At 34.0% G+C, this 22,912-nt stretch overlaps 1 protein-coding gene across 1 annotated transcript in view; it reads right to left on the bottom strand.

Annotated features, from left to right (window-relative positions):
- Nucleotides 1-476: 476 nt before the first annotated feature.
- The window catches only part of LOC126823928 (LIM/homeobox protein Lhx1), a 43,646-nt gene continuing 21,210 nt past the window's right edge, over nucleotides 477-22,912 (bottom strand). Inside the window, exons 4-6 of the mRNA XM_050553002.2 lie at nucleotides 12,459-12,630; nucleotides 5,847-5,960; nucleotides 477-3,225 (exon numbers count right to left, since the gene is read on the bottom strand). Coding sequence (XP_050408959.1) covers nucleotides 3,032-3,225; nucleotides 5,847-5,960; nucleotides 12,459-12,630 — 480 coding nt within the window. The 3' untranslated portion in view covers nucleotides 477-3,031. The remainder of the gene's footprint in view (nucleotides 3,226-5,846; nucleotides 5,961-12,458; nucleotides 12,631-22,912) is intronic.

The following is a 22,912-nucleotide window of genomic DNA, read 5'->3' as shown; positions in this document are numbered from 1 at the left end:
TTTTGTCAAGAAGAGCCTTCGTTAGTGCCTCCAATTATACAAAAATATAGCATTGGGTCCACTTTTTTGCTTTTCGATATACAGCTACTAATGGCCTATCTGCAAGATTTAATCGCATGAAAGAGATGGTTTGCTGTTGCAATAGGGTTTAGGGCTGTTCATATGCTGTAGATAAATGGCTTATCACAAGGCAAAAGTTTAATTATGGCTTTGAATTTTCAGAATTCAACTTTTTGTTTTGTTCACAATTGTATTACACCCTACCCACTCTTACAATTCTGACTGTCTAGGAACATAATGAGTATTTTAATGACAAAAAAAAAAAAAAAAAAAAAAATCCCAAATGTAAACACTGTTGGAACGGAGGCTGTCTTTCCAGTTACGATGATGGTTTCCAAGTGTTTTGCAATCTGAAACATGACGACATGTATTGCTTTAATTTTTTGTGACAAACAAATAAAAAGAACAATGCGGGATTGGAATTGTATTTTTTTTTTATTTGTTATACATTATTCATCAGTAGAATAGGACAATTATCCTAAATAATTTTTTTCAATGTATCGTACAAGGTAGGACATGCACATTATGATTCAATAGGGTTTGTACATACAGAAAAAAAACCTTAGACAAATAATTTCTATATTATAACATTATATATTCCAGTTGAACCTGAGCAAAGTAAGTAAAGACAATAACAAATACAGCGAAATAGAGCACTACAGAGACACAATAAAAATGTACATAATATTATTATTATTATACGACGACGACGATGATGATGAATGGGATGAAGAAGTATTTTTTTGTTTCGCCTCTTAACTTGAATACGCTGATTGAGAAAGATGGGAGAGTTCGGCTAGCCATGTTTCCAACACCTTTTTGTCTGTGTACTCAAATACACGAGGCATATCGATTGACACTGTGAATGAAAAATAAATAGTTATTCTTTAATGAAATAGAAGTTATCGACGTCGTGAAAACAAACCATGGTTAGAATGTAATGGATTCTGTACAAACAAGGAACTAAGAAAGAATTGGGTCTCATTTTCATGACTTCAGGAATATTTCAAAGAGACAAACATGGCAATTTATGAACTATGTGTTTGGCGTTTCACTGGCAAATTAAATCATTGCCGGGGATTGAAAACAGTGCGAGTTTTAAGAGCATAATGATTTAACGTAGAGCAAAATGAATAGCAGATTATCCATTAAGGTATAGTCTGAATGTGTGTGTATGAGTTTACTTTAGTAATCGCCATCCCGTGGGAGTCCTGGTCAATACATCGTGTGTCAACACATTTAGTACTGATATTACTAAAGAGTCGTTCTGTTTGAACTCGTAAACCTGCCGATGTTTGCACAGAAAATGAAGTTAGAAATAAAACGTTTGAAACTCAAAGCTCGTTCATCAGTGGACGCTCTCCTTCCACAAGTTTGATTGAGTAAAATATCCTAACAAATAATGGAGCCGCGACCACACAATACCTCTTGAAATGAATAGAAACCTCTATCACGTAAGCATCCAAATGTTACGAATTTTGTCGACTCTTCGGCTTGAAAGTCTGATCAGATCAAAGCCTTGGAACAGATAAGTTTTTACTTCATCCTAGCAATTGTCAATACCGAACCATGAAATTGATAGACACGCGTTTCATGAGAAGTGCAAATGGCAATAACGGGGCCATGCCGCGTCTGATTTTATACATGATATTCATGGCTGCCTTGGTAATCGTCACATTGGACGAGGATCTACTTGTACATCGATTTTAATCTTTTGAACCCTCGGAGAAGGAATCTGAAATTATAGAAATAGTCTCTATTGATAAGTATTACCCCGTCTGTTTAAACATCACCAATCTTTCATCAATATTTCTTTATATTCCGGTAAAAGGAATTGTCAACTATGAAAAATGGTCAACTCGGCTACCCTAAACTTATTAAGGGAGGGACCTTTCAGTTTCAAAGTAGCTGACGTCCATCGTAATGGCCTGCGTTTTCAATGGTTTATAGCTACCCGGTAGTCGAAATTGAAATTTGCCTCCATAGGCACACTATTATTTATAGCTGCTAACGACTTATTTTTAATTCCTTTTCTGTTTATAGATTATGCCGTATGTATTTCTATACAAATTTCATGATAATAAAACAAAAGTATTGTTCTTAAAATTGTGAAGAATCTTTATGTTCTGAAAATAAATTATGTCTCTTGAAATGGAATTGTGTACATTATGCAAAGATTTGGGAACAATTTTAGTAACTGTTATAATGTTTTTAAGTTATATTTCTATTTGGAAGAAATTTTAATTTATCGTGTTTTATGTAAGTATTTAAAAATATGCTGAATACTCTTTCGGGCTCAAAGAGTTTTATTTATATTATACAAACAAGGATAGCAATAAATATGGCAAAATATCATAAACGCTTATGTACAATATAACAACACCGTTGTTCTTAAGATTCAACATTGGACATTAATAAATGACAATTATACATGATAATAAATAACCTGTGCATTTATACACTGTAATTCTTGGGAATTCTTTAAATGGGACTTTTATATACATAATATACGTAAATATCTTCCCAACTTTCAACAACGGGTGAAAGAAATCTGAAATACTCGGCTTTCGAGAACACCAGTTTTATGACCACATTCATTGTCCACCATTCGTCTCTTTTCTTTCACCAGTTCTATTTAATAAAGTCAAACCTTTCAAAACCCACGTGGAAAAATAGAAACACAACATCTTCCCGCGTAAACTGTTTGTCACGTGACATTAAATTTTTCTGTCCATCCGCTGAACAGTTTTTATTCTTTTTTTCTTAACATAAAAAAAGAAAATAAATACGACACAGATATTTTGTACACACAGTTTTAGTTCAGACTTTCACAAAATATATCCCACGAAATATTTAACAAATATACATGTCAAATGTATGTCTTGTGTTTATATCAGTTTAATACTCTTTATTAGTAGTCTCTCACAATAAAGTTCTGTTCACAGTATATAGATCATTTATGGAGTTATTGTCACCAGGCTTCCATTTCCGGGTGATGTACAAGCGACTGTGCTGCCAGGGCTTGGCTGAAAGGGGGGCCATTCATTGAGCGCATGGGACCAAAATTAACGTCGGGATGTAACGGAGGCAAGGGCTCGGGCGTTGAGGAGGGTGGGAGCATGTCTGGATGCATGAATGATCCATCAGGTCCTTGTATGGGCATACCTGAAAAATATTAAAGAAAAACGTCAATAAGTAAAGATATCATTACATTTTGATTGAAATATACCTCAAAACAAGAAAATCTGTTATCTGACATTGTATGTTCTACAGTGAGTAAGTATATCCTGCCATATCCATGACCAACATATTACTTTTATCATAATATTGTAAACATTTTGTACTTTAAATGCACCCGAACACAGCGTCAAAATAGCAAGAAACGGAAGATAGTGGCTATTTAAGCATAAAAACATAAAGTCAATTTGCCAATACATGTATAAAATTTTGTAAATTTAAATTTCTTGCTAATTATAAATTCTATTCCGCCAAACTGACGGTCATGTATTTTGATCAATATTGGAATCACAGATGCTAGTTGTCTTAGAATCACATCTCTCGTTTGTTGATGATCTATTGTTTGTTGATCTGTCTTGACGGATGCCGACTTTATTATCCGTTTAAACCTCTCTACAGCTTAAACTTGTCAAACAAAACCTCTTTATATTCAACAAGCGCACAAAGACTGAACGACCATACTTTAACATGCTGGATTATTCTAACCTTTAACCCCCAAATTGATTCCAAGATCGTCATACTGTATAATTTGACAGCATTATGGATTTAAAAGGGATTTTTTGGGGTTGTTGTTTGTAAATTTTGTTAGAGTATATTGGATATTACAACTTTATTTTGCGTTTTTCGGACTATTTTAACGTCTTGCAATTTGCATCAAAGCCAAAGTCAGTCATATTTGAATCTTGTAATTTTAAATTCGCAAATCCCAGAAAATCTGGATTACCATCACAAAATATGTACATAATTATTGTTTTTCGCAATCAATATTTTGAAGTATCAAAATTGTTTCTTTATTATAGAAAAAGTATTATTTAGGCGAGAAAAATGTAAATTACATGGAGCCAAGGATGTGATAAATATTTGATGATATATAATGTCTGGCAATTGATATAGTGCCAACGCTGAGAATACGCTTAGTCTATTAAAGTGTCCTTCCTTTAACCGCCTCGTGGCACTTGGTTTTGTGTCAGGACAATGGCTATTGTTGCCACTACAAAATTTGCCTTGATAATGCCCCAACTATTGCGGGATATCCTGCCATGGGAAATGAATAAAAATGATCTGTTTTAACCGAGCATTAAATAAAGCAGATTTAGCGTTCCGAAGAATACTTCGACGTAATCCTTGGCTATCAATCGGTCTTTGCCATACACCAAATGTCTTTATCTTCTGTGCCAGTTAGTCCACACAGGCACGCTTTTCAGAGAGAGATTTGGTTGGTAATCGACAGATAATTATAAAAAGCGCTTGTCAAAACAAAATCGTCGCACTACTGATTTCTATTCGGCTGCCATTGAAGCCAAAATCGATTATTAAAATCCCGCGAGGCTTGGTACAGATAACGCAAGCTGAGTCGGCTCTTGTCTTGTGATAGATGATATTCAAGACTTTGTGGATAAATTTCCTATAACGCATCGCCTCCTTGGCGTTTACTTGGTTTTTGTGTCTCCCTGACGGCGTATCATTCACTGCGATCTATGCAATCAGCCATATGTAATTAAAGGCTAAAGTCACATTTGAGTAAAGATGACTGGAGGCGAGATGTGAGCAAAAATAAATCATTGGCAATTTCTATCTCCAGAGTCAAATGTGCGTTTTGTTAGCTCGCTGACTTTCTAGATTATAGAGGTAATCGTTTGACATTACCATTACCCACGGTGCTAACACAATCACAGAATATATAACACCCAAACATTTAAAATTATTTCAAGAAAGAGTTAGACATAAAAGAAAAAGATCCGTGAAAGGTAAATTCGGTTAATAAATTGTAGCTTTACCGGTTTGTGAGGTTAATTAGATGGGTGTTGTTCAATGCAATCAAGATATAACCGTATAGCACGGAGTGATTGGTAAGTGGTGGCTTAACTTAGACGAATATATAATTATAATTAGAAGCTGTGTAATCTAACGAGTTAAGGGGGGTATTACATAAGCAGCGTTCCCATGAGGAATAAAGAAATCAAATGCTGTCTTCTCTCGGACGTCAATTGAGCAATCTTGAAATAGCTCCCCACACACAGAGTAATAGAACCTTAATACTATCAACTTAAGATTAAAATTACAACATCTGGTTCTGGACTTTGATCTCGGGTTGCAAGCATTCGTAATACAATTCAATATAATGTATTCAATACAAGACCAATGGTCTTTCATGGCTACGGTTTCACATTTGGCGGATGATTTTTTTTTATAAATTATGTATTATTGAGACAGACTCGCCAACTTCCGGAAAGGAATTTTTGTAGAGTCGCGTATTAATGAAAACCATTTAAATCACTTAATAATGTGTATTATGTGAACCGTATCATTTTAGAACATTAGCTCATTCGTTTTTGAAAATCGTGATTTAATAGGCGCAGACATCGTCAGTGATAAATTGACGATTCATTCCCAATTATTAAAGATGCACAATGTTTAAAGCCTAATTCATGTTTTTACGCTTGGTATATTATGCTGGAAATGTTTTCGTATGTGGTATTACACACAAACATATTTTACTTTGATTTTAGTTTCGCAAGAATGATTGCTAATGCCTAAGTCATAGTTACCTTGTGATGATGGAGGTAGAAAATTCATGTTGCCTGGACCGTCTTGTCCCGGTCCCATACCAAAAAATTCACCATAACCACCTTGGTAGCCAGGATAAAAATCGCCACCATTGTCTGAAAACAAAATTGATATGAATAATGCACAAATAAAAATAAAAACATAAATCTACTGTTATGTAAAACATGTTAAGCAATACTTTGAGAATCACTTCCGGATGATGTCAAAACAGGGTCTACTACGGAAACTAAAATTGCCCGCTCATTTGCGGATCGTCCAACAGTTATTTCACAATGATATCATGTAAAACCTTTTTTTTTGCGAGGTTCTCATTTTCAAAAGTTTCGGTTTTGCTTCTTTATTCTTTCTTTGCTCTACTTTAAAGACTTAAATGAAGCTCACAATTACTTAGCTTAGATACATTAAGATAGTAGTTTGTATTTTCCGTGTCTATATTTTATACGGCAGCTGCAGTGTTGTCGTACTTATTGGATTTGAAATTATGAAATTTAGCTAGATAGAAAATTATGATGAGTATAATTACTTAAAATTGTTATATGTTCTAAGTTTAATTTTCACATCCTGTAAAACGGCAAATGTTATGATTTTTGATGGATTGAGCATTTAGTGAGTTGCTACATAATTACGTTTTTTTTCTGTGGATAACAAACCCTAATGGATTTTTAATCTAATGAGTGATTTTGGCTAACATTTTGACAAAATTTGTTTTACAGCTTTAACTCATGACTTGAAACATAGCCATTATTAATAATAAGCTCATAAAGTATTATTCACGTGTTTTCAGATAGCTGTCTGGTGATAATTCACGTCTTAAACTCACATGATTTTAAATCCCAAATTAAGAAAAAGAAATAGCTTTAAATTGAGAAAATACGAGTTAACCGAGATTCGCAAAATGTTGAATTATTGACTATTTATATTGTTTTGTACTAACTTATACATATTGTACTCAGGTGATTATCACAGTTCTTGCTGTGAATAATTGTAACCTAAAAATCAATGGTGAATGGGTCGGGTTATCTTTGGGTATAATACACGTACTTGTCGACACATCCTTTTAAAAAAGTGTGTGGTTCCCCGTTGATATTAATCACCAGAGCGTTGTTGCGAAACCCTGGAATTATTCATCTCGATTTGGCTATACTTTGTGCTTACTGGGCATGAACGTCAAGGCAGAGCTCGTAAAGAGATTTATATGGTACGCATTGTACGCTTTGTCACCTTACTATATCACTAACATCGCATGCAAGTGACAAATTTGTGCATTCATCGAAATACATTGGATCCGTTTTAGAGAATTAGTTAAAACATGTATTAAAGAATTTTCTACCTTTTTTAACCGCCGCCCTACAAAAAAAACGAAGTATGACGAAGCGACATCAAAAACTATATTATCCCTTTATGCATTAAACAATTTACACTTCAAAACTTATTAAGGTGCGTAGCTTACTTCAGCATTACAGATCTGTAAGTATTATGCCATAGGCTATTTTAAAGAAAAGCTTTGCTAATAATTTTATGGCCTTTTAAGGAGTTTCTTTCAACAATTATATTTTGACTATACGTCTTTTCACATTTTATCTGTTTTCTCATAAATATAGCATAAATTTATTTAGAATTTGGGATTGTTTAATTTGATCCAAAGCTGGAAAAGTAACTTAGTAGATCTTTATTTGAAATAGCTCACAGACAATATACATTAGCTTATAATGCAATTACTTCAGTAATATATCAGTTATTTTTTAAAATATATTTTACTAAATAATTACTATAAAATATTTTTGCTTTATAAATATATCAATATTTAAATTTGAAAATCTGACAATGCCTCTAGCATGAAAATGGACAAATACTACTTCCCCCAAGAGAACAAAAGTAGAGAAAGCAAAGCCGTTTAAGACGAAGAAGCACTTCCAAGTTCCTGCCTGATCACACAAGAACCATCGAGACAAAATCCAAGCTTAAGATCAAAGTCATTAGTAATGCATAAATGGATGTATATACACGAATAAGATTTAATACCCTTTGTCTAAAAAGTCATCAAGATATATATTTCGGCATAGACAGCCATAGGGATTCTTTTTTGCCTATTATTATAATATAGATTTTAACATGTGTAGACTATAGCCGTAGTCATATGTTATAGATGAATAAGCAAGTATAGTATACAGGACGACGAAATTCTTTTTTTAAATTTTTTTTAAACAAATCGTTTATCATGTAATAGGCCAAGCAGAAATAACAGGTACACACTTGATAAAATCATTAGAAACATGCTAAAACATACTACATTTAAAATGTATTAATATTAAATAAATGTATTGTTACGACGTAGGCGAGTCGAGCTTTATATATCAATACAAGCTTTTATATATATATATATATACACACTAAAGCAAACAAGCTGTCACAAATATGTCGGAATTTCAATTGAATGGGGTATTAAATTGATAAAGTTGGATGTTCTATCTTGTTTGAATTTGACTTATTTATGTTGAACGTTTCTGATTTCGAATTACTATTAACATTATTGTGTAATACACATTCTTAATACATTACTTTATTTAGAATTCCAAAAGAAAAACAAATGTAGCTATTATTCTTTTAAATATTTCAAAAATATATCCCATATATGTAAATCCATGTCTATATACATCTGCTTGAATTTATGATAACTGTCTTGGTCCAGGTTATATGGTCTCCAATGGTCATTATAATGGTAAATAATCACTTATGGCGGTAATAAACAGCTTGAACTAAACTGAATACACTTCTGTCTGACATCAGATGGAATTTGATATCAAAATATATCCTTTAAAAAAAAGCCCCCCCCCCCAAAAAAAAAAGCCGGGTATTTGGAGGCAATGTAAGTCACAACAAAATAATTCATAAGAAAAATCATTCAGTTACGATGACTGGAAAGTTGAATTGTCTGACGGACAAAATGTGGTGGCGTTATATAATCCGTTTTTTATTATGTCCAAGAGCGGAAATAATCGTCGAACATTATTAAGCAAAATTTTAACAAAAATAATTTCCACTTTATACCAAAATACATCGAAATTTAACATGAACTAGGAAAAATTATTCATGATAAAAGCTTCAGATGGATTAGTCATTTTCGAGTGAATACGAAATTATCTAAACAGAGACATTATGGAAATAAAATCTCGGGTGAAAACTGATCAGATAAAATAGTGCCAAAATCAGATCTGGTTTTTCCGGTTGACCTGACCGCCACGTGGGCCCAATAAAACAGACCAGTGACAGGGCCTTTGTTTAATTTCTGCCCCCTTCTTTATTTCATGGCCATCAGCACACCAATACCGAACGTGTTCATCAATCTCGACAACTTGTTTATTGCCGTCAAACAGTTTGCAGCCAGGTTTTGGGCGGATCGTCTGTGTAAAGACTGAATTTTTATGTTTATCAACTGGCAATAGATTTTTACATTTGAATGAAACAACTATAAAACTAATTGTTGAAGTCCCAAAAAAGAAACTTTCAGATGTCAAGCAGCTTGTACGTTTATGGGATGACAATTCTTTTGCTAACTAATGCACCGCGTACGGAAATTATCAATTGATGAACTTAAGTCGACGATTCAGTAACCATTTCTTTTGTGAGGTTACAGACGGCAAACACATATCTCTTTATATATTCATCCTATAAAGTAACCTTAGGTTACAGACATTTTGGCGAAATGATAAACGATGAAGACTCCTATCCTACGTCTTTGAAAGCACAAGAGATTCAGATCAATAACGAGAACAATTTTAAAAAATGGCAACTCCTTAAACTGAAAACGGATTAAACAAAGTCTAGGTCAATAGTACACACACATTTTTGTAGTGGAATCAACTTTTTCCCCCGGAACAAACTCGCCATATAATAACGACCCGACTGTATTAATTATTTTACAAATCTGAAAAGGGGGTTTCAAGAAATGACGCATTGTCACCTCACACTAACACCAAAAATTGACAATTTTCAAATCATTTGTTTTTATATTGCAAATTCGCTAATATTAACAAGAAGATAATTTAGTGTAAACAAACGGATATCTATACATGCAAATAGTTCAATTTAAGTTTTTCTTTCCTATTTGCAAATTCCGTCAAAGAAAATTGACGTAGAGTATAGCCTTGGGAAATACCATAGCGTCGATAATGAAAATAAAGGAACATATTTATAAACGAAGCTTCATACAACCTTTGTATCCGTATAAGAGTAAGTATTCTGTGGGGCATTGAATTATATTCTGACTGGTTTGTCAAATAAGATTTTATAGACGTATCACTTCTGAACAGGTGCACTACTTCAAAGCACAAAAGCATTTTTGTAGATTTATCTACGTGAAGTTAACCACATAAAACTTTGTTAGTGCTTAGTTGTTGAATAAAAGAACTTGACACTTCAAAGTAAGTGATGTCGGATAAGTTAAGAGATTTGGACAAATATTAGTAAGGTACATACACATTGAATGTATAGATGTGTAAGTATTTGGGGGGAGTTGACGTGACTTCTTATAGTATCTGTTATTGTAATGATGAATAAGCAGTCAATATTTGTCTAATTTTGTTTAGCAAGGATGTTGATATGTATATATTCGATTATTGCATCAAATAATTATATCAATAATTTCTTTCTTTTTAGTTTAAAGGGTGTGTGTAATTTGTTTTAATATAATCGTTATATGATACCAAAGTACCCCAAAATATGTATATTATATGTGATGAAATATTCGATAACGCATTGTAGACGTATACCAATAAAAGAATTTACTTTAACTATAAAATAATCAGTATTCTGATGTACATCTGAGAACCTATTTTGTTTTTAAGAAATAAACAGAACAAAGACCACTATTCATTACTTTAAAAAAAAATCTGAAAATCGGATTGCTTTGTTAGATACCACCATAGATATAGGTATATAACTCTATCTATGTCAAAACAAATGTAAACACAAAACCACTATCAAACAATAGAACATTTATTCTTTTATTGTAAAGCCGTGAAGTACGGAGGCAGTGAGCCATTCTCGTTCTAACAATAGTCCAACAAACTAAAATATGTCCATTCAAATCGGTATAAATCATCCCCCTTCTGTCAAATGACTTAACTCAATGTCTCTCATAGAAATAATGTAAATGCTTTATGCTTGGTATGTCTTTACTTCTGTCTAAATGTGTGAATGTTCTAACCCCATGCCTGACAAAAGGTCGACTGAAATATCCCTCCCCGACGCCCGCATTTTTTGCTTAGCATCAGGGAGTCCCTGAAGACAACAAAGCCGAACAGGCGCCCAAAGCGGCGTTTTTGTCATCAAGAATAAAGTTCTTTGTGTGCCCCTAGCATGGTATATAATATTTCTCATTAATCTAAAACATGCATATATATGGTACTTTAAACTACATGTTTTATTTGGGTTAATACTATTCTAAATAGTGTACGGGTTACAGCCGTGAAGAAATTGAAATATTGGGTTGATCGTTGAGTAAAAGTCTAACAACCACATATCTGATTCATCACGCATCTTGAATTCCCTCCCACCGATTAAAAGTGTGTTAAAATTGATCGAGATGGTATTGTTAGCTCATATCTCATCACTCATTATTTGTCTGATCCCGAAAACGACTCTATTCGATAGCTCACTCGGCTTATCATTAAAATGTGCTTATCCTAAATACCCAACGACTAAATAGGTAGATTCAACAATCTTTCCATCAATAGGGGAAGCTCAAGTTAAAGAGGGCGATTCGGAAATCTTTGTAATTTACGAGGTAGAAAGAAGATAGGGGGCGTTCTAAAGCATTCGCGTTTATATCCCAGATAACCCTAAACGTTCGATTGCAGAAACTTTAATGGTTGAATGATACGATAGGACAATTTGTAGATGGGGAAATAAGGCATGTATGATCTTCGGCGGTATTTATATATAATACTATTTAGAAGACGTGACTACTGAATAAATGTAATTATTTTACGTCAGATGGAATTTCGTAGAGGGTTTGGGCGTCAGGAAAATACCAGCGCTACATAATCTCCCGGTGGGGATTTAATCGGATTTATAATAGGTCCATCAATTATGTTCGCGAACAACAAAATAGCGGTGGACTTATTATATAGCGAGCAGCATAGGCCGATAAAATTTCAATTAAAAACATCTTTGTAAATACTGAACGGAAGTGAACCAATTTTGGACTGGTATTACTATCAGAGAATCGTCTTCCACATTGTAGTTTGCAAGGGATTCTGGAGTGTGGAAATGAAGGAAAGGGCCTTTAAGATAACAAAACTAATACAGTAAAAGTATCGCGTTTTAGAACCTAAAATACAGTCTTCGCTCCAGACACACACACATACTTCCATGTTTCTTAAGGTGTTAAAATCCTATTTGTTTTTGTAGTACAGTTTGTATATTTTTTACATATAGATAAGAATATATATGAGTATTTAAACGTTGGTTATGATAACATAAGGTAAACGGTTATGGGTTTTCAATTACTGATGTATATAACGTGTGTGTTTGTCTTTGATAGGAAGGGCTTTATATTTAAAGATATAACATAATAGTTAAATGTTACTTACCACCCATGTAACCAAACTGTGGGCCGCCCATCATATCAGGACTGTCTGACATATCCTCACCAGGGCGTAATGCCCTCATACGCCGGGGATTTCGGAAAAAATGGCGTCTTGCACCTAAAGCACTCAGTTGTTTCATCCGTCTTTCTTTAGATCGTCTGTTTTGGAACCATACCTAAATTATACGAAACAAGCAAGTTCGTGAGCTAATGGATGCAACCAAAGTACATCATACAAAATTATTAGTCAATATGTTAGTTCTTAGTTTTCGATATCGCCCTAGGTGGAACGAAAATTAACCTCTATTATACAATCGATTTGAGGTCCTAGGCGATAAATGCTTTGGGCATGAATTTCAATATATATATATATATATATGTAAAAATGCTGCTTGCAAACCAAGCGTTATTTTATACTAACTACGTTTATCCCCAGCCATTACTACGTCATTAGGTTTATTGGTAAACTAAACAGAGTTACTACACATGGAAAATAGAATGAAATGAAAGAAGTTAGCAAAAGCCAGGGCCCTGTCTGATGTAACATGGTTATTATAAATCAAGGCATATTGAGATTGCGTTCCAATGTAGTGATTTGAACACAATTTCACTAATCCGCGCATGTCGACAGCTTTTGAAATAGTAAACCCATTACTAGGCTCACGACTGTCTTAATTTCGCCCAATTCTTGAAAAAACAAATTTTCCTTTGAAATGAAGACAGCCTCACTTAACCTCAGAAAATCTTTTCGACTGAAACTCTATGACCCTCATAATCAACCGCATATTGTGCTGATTTCGGCGTGGAGATAAAAGAATAAGATGGGTTAGGAGATTTCGCTTCATCTACGTTGGGCGCCCATGCCGTAAATTCGATAATAATTTTCTCCTTCTCGTATTTCGCCCCGCAGGTAAACGAGAATCCCCGTGCAAAGGGTATATATCAACCGCAAGTAGCGTCTTTCTGTCAAATACAGGCAGAGACGGCCGGAAAGGGATCAGTATCATCCCCCGTCAATATCCAACTTCAACTTGGAAAGACAGGCTTGAAGCTTTTCCTATTTGCCACCCCTTCATTATACCATCGAAGCAATGACATGGTGAAAGCAGAGATAGACTGGATCTTATCGTTTTAATTAGCTTTTACCTCTCTTATGATACACAGACTTTATAAGCCACACCTGCTGGCAAAGAAAGGCTTGTCTTACATATCTAATAATATCAACCGACGTTTGGCTTATAGTTCCCCTCGTGTGGCGGGATACGGGAGTACGTTAGCCGCCTTTGTTCATTTGGTTTGACTCTTCTCAAACTCCCACCAGGGATATTAACTTTGGAAGTCCTGGTGCTAACATCTAAAAAAAGACGACTGGCTAAAGTGGACAATGGTTCATGAGATCTGACAGACGACTCCTCGACTAATATGCCTTCTACAGCAAGACGAACGGGGTTAACATCTATGTTGTTAAATCTGAATGTTATGTTGCGTGAGATGCCAAGGCATGCCGAGGATAATTTCCATTAGATTTTCTGGGAGAAAAAGGTTAAGAAATTCGATAATGAAATGGTACACAGTTAAATGTTTTTTTTTATATACAAGACTTTCTTTTTATACGTGACATAATTCTTATTGAGCAAGGTGTGTATCGAAATCCCTTGATAAAACATATCACTCTACTTTTGTTCCAAAAAGTCTTCAATATCCTTTCCTTCATGTGCCCAGATTATAATAAGTGTATCCATAACTACTTTTATCTGCTTGTGATATGATTTTCAGCAGGTAAATATGAGTATTCCAGCCCCCAACAAGATCGTGATAAATGTGTGTAGAATGTTATCACAAGCTTTACCACACTCATTTCTTTGTTAGCTTCCTTAAGGCAAACACAAACGGGGCATTCCCCATGTATTTGTCAACTAGGAAGATGTTTATTAAGTCTACTGTATCACATTAGATTCCTAAAGTAACCACGTTATTTAATTGCTACTTTCCCCACTAAAGGGTGCTAGTTTACCATTCAAATTATGTCATTTCTAATTGTCAATATGTAATTTCAATCTTTTATCCAATATTCGTCATCAAGTACATTATTATGAAGAACCCCACCCCCTTAAATTTATTTTATCTGAGAATATATTCTCTGAGTTCGCTGGTCAGAGGTATCTTTCCTTGAGAAATTATTCTCATAAACTCTCATATCCCTAATGAAAACCTTTATGGAATATCTCAAGAATTAGAGTCTTCATATTTGCCATATTATTGAAGTTATTCATCATAAACAACATTTTCATAGTCAAAATTCCGAAAATCTTTGACCTCTGACGGACATAATCATGTGATGTATTATAACGGTAATGACAATAACCGGAAATTATTCACGTACACCATATTACAGCCACACACGTTAGGCTGAAATAGCAGCAACTATTTAGTAATTTAAAAGGCGATTGGCGATGAATTACGCGCTGTAGGGTATTTATAAAGACTTGAACTTAAACAGCTAACAAACTCATTATTGTTTTAGATGGTCTTAGCTACAGGCACCCATTTCAAGATGAGCACAGAATTATATTCTTAATGGAATAAATAGCCGATAATGTGACGATTATAACAACACCCTCTGGGCTTTAAATGTTACCCCATACAATCCCAGTAGTGGTTAACCATTCTCCATCTTTCATTTAACTATTGTACAACTCCTATTATTCTAAAACGGACACCATGTTTTGCAATTTTAGGAACAAAACACCCCAAAAATAAATCAAAGAGGAAAGGAGCTCCGACGTTCTTTACAAAACACTCGGTAATTCAAAATGGAATCCTTATTATACTGATTTTAATAGAGAATAAACAGTGAAAGACACACTTCAACTTTTCGGTAATAAGTTTTGTGTTTTGATTGGTTTTCGCTCTAATAATAATGATGATAACGTTCTAATATTAGGTTATCTATTTCTTAAACAATAATCCACAAAGTTGTTAGTTTTAGTAAACAAGGTTTAATCTAAAAAAAAAAAAAATTTTTTAAACGATTTGATCAATCAACGTTATACAGCATGTCAACGTATGTTTTTTCTTAGTTGAGTTTCATTTCCAAGTAAATCATGCCTTTGCGATGTACCTGTATGCGAGTCGATTTCATTAACATTAATCCACAAAGTTATTAATTTTAGCAAACAGGGTTTAATCCTAAAAAATATTTTTTCCAACGAGACGCATGTCAACGAATGCTTGTTCTCAGCTTTGTTTCATACCTTTGTAATGTACCTGAATGCGAGATGAAACATGTGTTATACACCATCCACTGTAGCTTCTCAACCTTAAACACACTTGGAGATATATCCAGTCTTAACTTATTTCATAACAATACATTTTTTATATATTCTCTGAACCAAAATCTACCATACAGTTCTTTGCGATGTGGGTGGCTTGACGATCATTTTCAAGCATCTTGATCGGAGGCGGAAGATACCCAGCAGCGCTTCAACAAAGCCAGTTTAACATTAGAACCTTTTTCTCAGTAGATATTAAACCCATGTTTCTCAATCTTACACCGTGTCTTTTCTCTCGGTTTTTGTAACACCCTTACAGACTCGGGGAGTTGGTTTCAAGTCCCTCATATCAAATTTAACAAAACGACAGCAGCGTCTTAAAGGAGCTAAACTGATTCCTTGGGCCGGGATGAGTTTTTGGCTCAGTTGTCGAAATTTGACCCGTGGATCTACTTAAAGATATGCTGAGGATTGTAAGATTTTTCTCAAACAATTAGAAAGTCGTGAATAGGAGCAACTGTTAGCATTCTGTTGGCCCAACTTCAAACTTCAAAAGCTGAATGGGGAATTTCTGAGATACGGAAAGCAGATCTCTGACAAGTTGGGGTGGGCTCGAACTTAGATATATGACACCAGGCAACAACTGTTCGCTCAACCTTAAAGGAACCGTAAAGTGGTCGGATGCTTGTATTTGAGATAAAAATACTAGAGACGACCGTGCTATCGGCAGTTACTTAGTCTCTGTCATTTGTATCAATGTGGTTATTTAAGATAACATCTTTGAATTGAAATTGTCATTCTTCATTGAGATTCATTTATGGGAAACATTTTAATTCTGTAGGCACAGCTATGCACATGAATGGGATTTTTGATACTACAACCGTGAATTAATTTACACTATATAAATTCCATTTCAAACTAATTGGAAGACTTTCTGAAACCTAATCCTTGCTGTGAGGTTGAATAGACCTACTGGCGTTTCCGAGCGTCTTTTTTTCTTTTTTTGTGTCGATAGTCCTACGTGTAAATAATAATTATAAAAAACTCAACATTTTGAAATTACTCGCCTAAGAATAAATAAAAAAAACCAGTGTACGCAATAAAAATAATATAAGCAAATGTGATTGAATGAGAAAGGCCTGGACAATTTTATCATCTGCTTCCGTTGCAATAAAGTCGTCGTATGAGTTATCTTCATCTTTCCTATATGCTTTATGGCCGAATTATTATAGAATAAAGAAACAATAAATAAACCTTAACATTGGAACAAACTTGAGAATAAGTGAGAATAACGTTGGCGATGTGCTAGACAAAGACGATTTCAGCATGAGATGGCAGCCAATGCTATATCTGGGAGATTTAAGGATGCAATCGATCATAAATATGCCGTTCTATATCCAAAATTCATAGAAAGACCATTAATTTGCGCTATAACATCTCTTGGCAATCGCGGGCTAATCTAAATGCAGCCGAGCAAGAATATATGACAGAGGCTCAGCTGGTCTGGATTAAGTCCTGGGAATGCTTGAATAGCCATAAAATAGATAACCAGTTCCATAGCCAAGACGAATTGCCGTTTCCAGACTCAAAGGGCTCCAAACTGTTCTCGATTTTCTGATATTTGTTCAAAAGAAGGATCGGCTGACTATTCGCTGAATGTTCCTGGGTTTACACATTTATAGCTAAAGCCGTTGAAAAGGGACAATACTGGTCTTTCTCAAAATGTATGATTTTATATTTGTCACGGGTGTCGTGTGCTAGGTAGGGTAAGCTTTCGCTTCCGAAACACCTGATACTACTGCGCTATTAGGGTACTGATTATATTGTATACCCACCTCAGCCCTTTTAGAAAGCCCACAGTAAGCCTATAATGATTAATGGGCAACAAATTGCTGAATTGGTAAAACTTTAAGATCTAATACATGCAATAATGCATTTTGAGAATAAAACGATAAATATCGATAGACAATCATCTTTGTGTAGCAGACAAAAGTACAACAAACGAATTGTTAGAAGTATGTGAATGTAGGTTTTTTGTTTTAACGATGACATAAACATAACCACATCACTGGAAGATAATTTTGAAATCGGGACAAAGAAATGCAATTTGCAACAGTAGAATTATCATCACTGAAAACCGACGGAGGAATGGAAATGATGGTTATTGTTATTCATAACGGTTCCTGACATGAAAGTTTAACAGTTGTTATGTATATTTGCATGATTGTGAAGATTCCAGTTGGTAGTGAACATCCCACGTCAAATCTGATTACATTAACACAATCAATGGTATGTTAGCATCAGAAACTTGGTAATCTTATTACTAAAAGGTTTGTAAACAGATGCCTCCAACAACTTTAGGTGTTACCAACTTGTTGATGCAATTACCGCACAAATTGGGCGTTTATTGATAAACTTTGGACTTGTGGTGGTCAATGGCTTTTACACTACAAGATGTAATTAGTGAAGACCACTACAGAATATCAACTTCGCAATTGTTGCAGACGTCAGTTGTCAGTCTTTGTATTGTGTTAACCGCAGGAAAATCTTTTCTTGTAATGTCTTTTTGAAATAGTGGTCAATGGAAATATATAACTTAGTTTTCACGCTTCGTTTGAAGTTGCTGTCACTTTTCATGTCATTTGATGAAGTTCTATCTTCTTGAAAACTTCCTAATAGCCTCACTTTTTCTGTCATATCATGGACATAATGAATCACGGGGAAACGTTTCGCACGGTTATCGTCTTTTCATTCAGTTGCAAACGATTATGGGCCTTGAAATCGTTAATGTTAATTCAAAAATATTTTGAAACCATTATGAGAAATGGTTTTTTTTAAATTGTGATTATTCAAAATGCGTTTGACACGCGCTTCTCTCAATCTATCCCAAATTCTACATATTTAAAACAGACGATTCGAGATTTTAACCAAATTGGAACGCACATACATAAGTTGGTATTACTTCCACCTAATTTGCATACAAAATCAAATTTGTTGTTCAATATGACAGCTTATTTCAAGAGAGTTTTACTGAGTATGACGTTATCTGGAAAAAGGGTCTCTTTAAAAAGTAATTTTATTTTTTAATGTGTGAAATTCAAATAATACGAGACTGCTAAAATTTAGCTAAAATTTGATGCTCGAGAAAGAGCCGACATCTGGAAATCCAATACAGCGTTTATGGCTTGACATTCTTCATCAATATTTGCACGGAAAAGGTGTCAGTTTTGTATACACGAAGATAGATATATAAGTCAAATATTATCTAGCGTATCCTATGTAGTATTATAATGTTTAAAGTTCTTTCTGCATGCATTCAACTGGCAACAGCAGATATAATTGTAAACGCTATACTCGATACCACCATGGCTTCACACAGCTTAGAAAATATTTACTTGTCGATGTTTTGTTTGTTCGCGTTTTACCGTAGCCATCTGTGATCTTGTAACTAATGCTGTAACGGGGAACACCTTTATAATACGAAAAGAAAAATTGTAACACCATCCCCAAATGGTGAACAGACGCTCTTCATTCAAGCAGTCATGTTCCGCTGGTATCTATACCCTTCAAGCTCACCACAGCTGCGTTCTAATATACACCCCGCGGATTATGGGGGTTTCCGTTCTTTTGGCCGAAAAGTTTACAAAACCCAATCTGTGTTTAAGAATATCCCTGACACTTGCCAGTGTTTACATGCTCTCGGCACGAAGAAAATGGTCTTACCATTCAGGTATCAACAATGAATGTGACCCCATACCTAAATACAGTGGAAGCCACGTGCGAAATTGCACGGGAATTTGTGTCCAAAGAAATCGCCTTTCCTCGTCAATTTTCTTAATATGTACGTGCCTTATTTAAATACCTAAATGCTTATGTATATATGAATTCCCATTTTGTTTTGTAAGGCGAGCTCGACCCCATAACTAAAAGCATATTGACTAAATACGTGTATATTGACCAAGATCAAAAGAAGTTGTTACATTTGTCAAATTTTAGAGTTATTTCTTTTCTTTTTTCACGGACAAAAAATATATCAATGTATAAATACTTCACCGGGATTCAATCCCGAACACTCAAATAGTTATGAACAAGATCAAACGAAAATGTATCATTATGGCGAAGAGCGCCAGTGTAAATTTCGTGTTACAGATATTTTGGTGATTATTTTTTTATTTAAAAACTAACATTGGGCACAACGTTGGTCCTACGTGATATGTAAGTAAGCCATGTAAGTAGTAGCGTTCCACGATATTCAATTCCCAGCTTACGTCTTGATTTTGAGGACATGTCAACAAGAGAATGAAATGTGAAAAAGTACTGTAAGGCGAAAAGCGTGTTTAAAACAAAATGCTCGACCTCTTAGTCACTCGGGGTTAAATAAACTAAATACATTAACTGGGATGTACATGCATCCATAATACTTATATCGAAAAACGATTGGGTCAGCATTTTAACTAATTAAAAAATCTAATAATTCATTAATAATAGACAATCCTTTTGCATTCGGAGTATAAAAGAACAATTTAAGCTTTTTGGGTTACATTTTGAAAACTCACATTTAATAGAACCAGATTTGTCTAATTTTCGGCCATATTCAACTTACAATATGTACAAAGCAGGACATTCTTTTTGTATCTATAATATCTGATACCACTTCTTAATTATTAATTGAGCAATTCATACAGTTAACAATCTGTGTTTTGCTGTTATATTCAGTTCATCTGTACCTTGAACAATCTTGCATCCTCCATCACGAATGTGGAATATGGACTGATGGGATATGTTGCATGTTTTATGTAAAATCAAGGATCGGAACAACTCCTTCAGAACCAGAAACCCACTAGATCACATGCCTAGTGGAACTCAAGCAGTAATCATGATAGGTTCATTAACCTACTAATACCTATACAAGTACATGTACGTGCAGAGATAAATTATCAATATTATTGACAAACTCCCATCTCATTGTGGTAAAAAGATCTTCAATATAACCTGAACAACTTCCATAAAAAAGACATCATGTTTACTTCTGCCGATATACAACCCTCATAATAACAAACAAACTCCATCATAAAAAATGGCACTTGAAACCTTTTTTCAAATGCTTAGCGTTATCGGAATGGCACTGCAACGTGGTTATTAAAGGCGCGTCAATTTCAGTTGAGAACTGTTGTTTTCTTTGTAAATTGCTCCACGACCCGCTAAGTACTAGCTACAAACACGCGATATATACAGCCAATTGTGCCGTTATTATCTTCTCGCAACCAATAGATGTCTTTAAACTACAAATCTGACAAGTTTTGATGAATGCGAAACATATGACCAAAACAACCCCCTATTCAAAGTTGTCGCATCGTATTCTTGGATAAATAAATTGCTGACGTGGAATGCGCTTCCAGTAAGAATGTGCAAACTTCTCAGAGAAAATATTTCCATAAGCAATAGAATGGCAGCTACATGTAGGTACAATCTCGTTAATTTTCACATGAAATGCCGAGAATCAAGTTTGCGGGGCTAGTAAATTTTCACGCCTTCGTCAGCTGACAAGTCACTATATGAAACAAAATATTACAAATTGCACCCATTCTTATACAATATTATGTTTTTAAAAGGATGCCATCCATGTCTTTGGAATTCCGCGCTTGTATCAAAATACCGCATTATTTTATAAAGGATCGGTTTATGGGTTGTATAGGTCAGTTGGTGTTTGTTTGCATATGTCGAAATTGTTAATCAGTAGGTTTTATTTTTTCTGATTAAATAGTGTATTATGTTGTTTCAGCATTAACATTATTATTTGTCCCATGGTAATTATGTGGTAATATTATAGTTTATTATTTATTTGTTCCACTCAGAAAATAAATGAACACATTCTCGTAGAATAATTTTAATGTTTAAGAAAACATACAAGCGCAAAGGCATTCCATGGATTTTTCAATATCTAAACATTTTTGGTTTGTTAATTTCAGCATATTGGCAAAAAGTCATTCTTCCATATCTGAATATTATTCAGAGTTTTTATGAAGGGTTTAATTATTGTCAATAGAGCAACATTGCGAGATTGAATATGGAAGCTTATTAATATTAACGTAACTTACTATGATTGCTACGTTATAATATTAATAAAAATACAATTAGATAATAAGAAGTAATTGGAACAGAAAATGATATAATTGTGGTAAAATTAAACCTAGTTCATTTTATTAAACACGAAGATGCCTTTATTAAGAGGCCTTAACTTAAGGCCTAATATATAAGTATATGTTTTAAAACATGATCTTGAATATAAATAAAAACTGGATGCATCGACTAAATAACTATATCATTTTAAAAAAAATCCCAAATTATCATGTTTCCGTTTTCAAAATGCCACAGATTATCAATCAATGTTTAATGCGGTTTTGTTTGTTTTAATAACATTCTATGAGAGATAATAGTATAAAACATATTTATAAATAAACTGATCTACACGAATACGTGGTATACAGAATTCACTTTTAGTGCTAATTTTATCCATTAAATTATCAATTATTGTGATTTATTGAAATGTTGTTGACAATTTTGTATATAGATACGTACATTTGTAGGGCTTTCCGTGATATTAAATTTTGTATGTTTTAGCAATTCTGAAAAATGTACTGAATATACAAAGGTTTTAATCTTTAAATTCACATGTTTTGTGGTTTTATACGTAGATCTGATGTGGGTATACAAAGAATACAACTGTTTAAATACAAAAAAAATGACACGGGTAAATTTCTACACGAAACCTGAACCTAACCGAACCGAAGTCCATTTTCAGGGCTGGTGTAAATGACACTATAGTTATGTTGTTATATGGGGATGTATCGTGTTCATAAATTTCTCGTAAGGTCTATAAAACAAGGGTGTAGAATAACACATAGGTACATTAGTAAATCAGATTGTAACACCCGCTACATATTAGTACAGTAATATATGATCTTGTAAAGATATTCCGATACGGATTACCCCGACATATAACATCATAAATATTAAAGCGCAACCATGCTTATCGGGTGATGGTATTCAACATTACTAAATTCCTTCATATCAACTTTTGAAAACAATTTAAACATTCATGTACTGATATATTATTCTGTAAATCGGTGAACCCTAGTAGAAATCATTACTATCTCGTCTTGTATGAACTATGCCCAGTACTATT

This window comes from Patella vulgata, chromosome 6, assembly GCF_932274485.2.
Source record: "Patella vulgata chromosome 6, xgPatVulg1.2, whole genome shotgun sequence".
NCBI lineage: Eukaryota > Metazoa > Mollusca > Gastropoda > Patellidae > Patella > Patella vulgata.
Note: the sequence above shows the minus strand (reverse complement) of the source record. Positions and strands in the feature narration are given on the sequence as shown.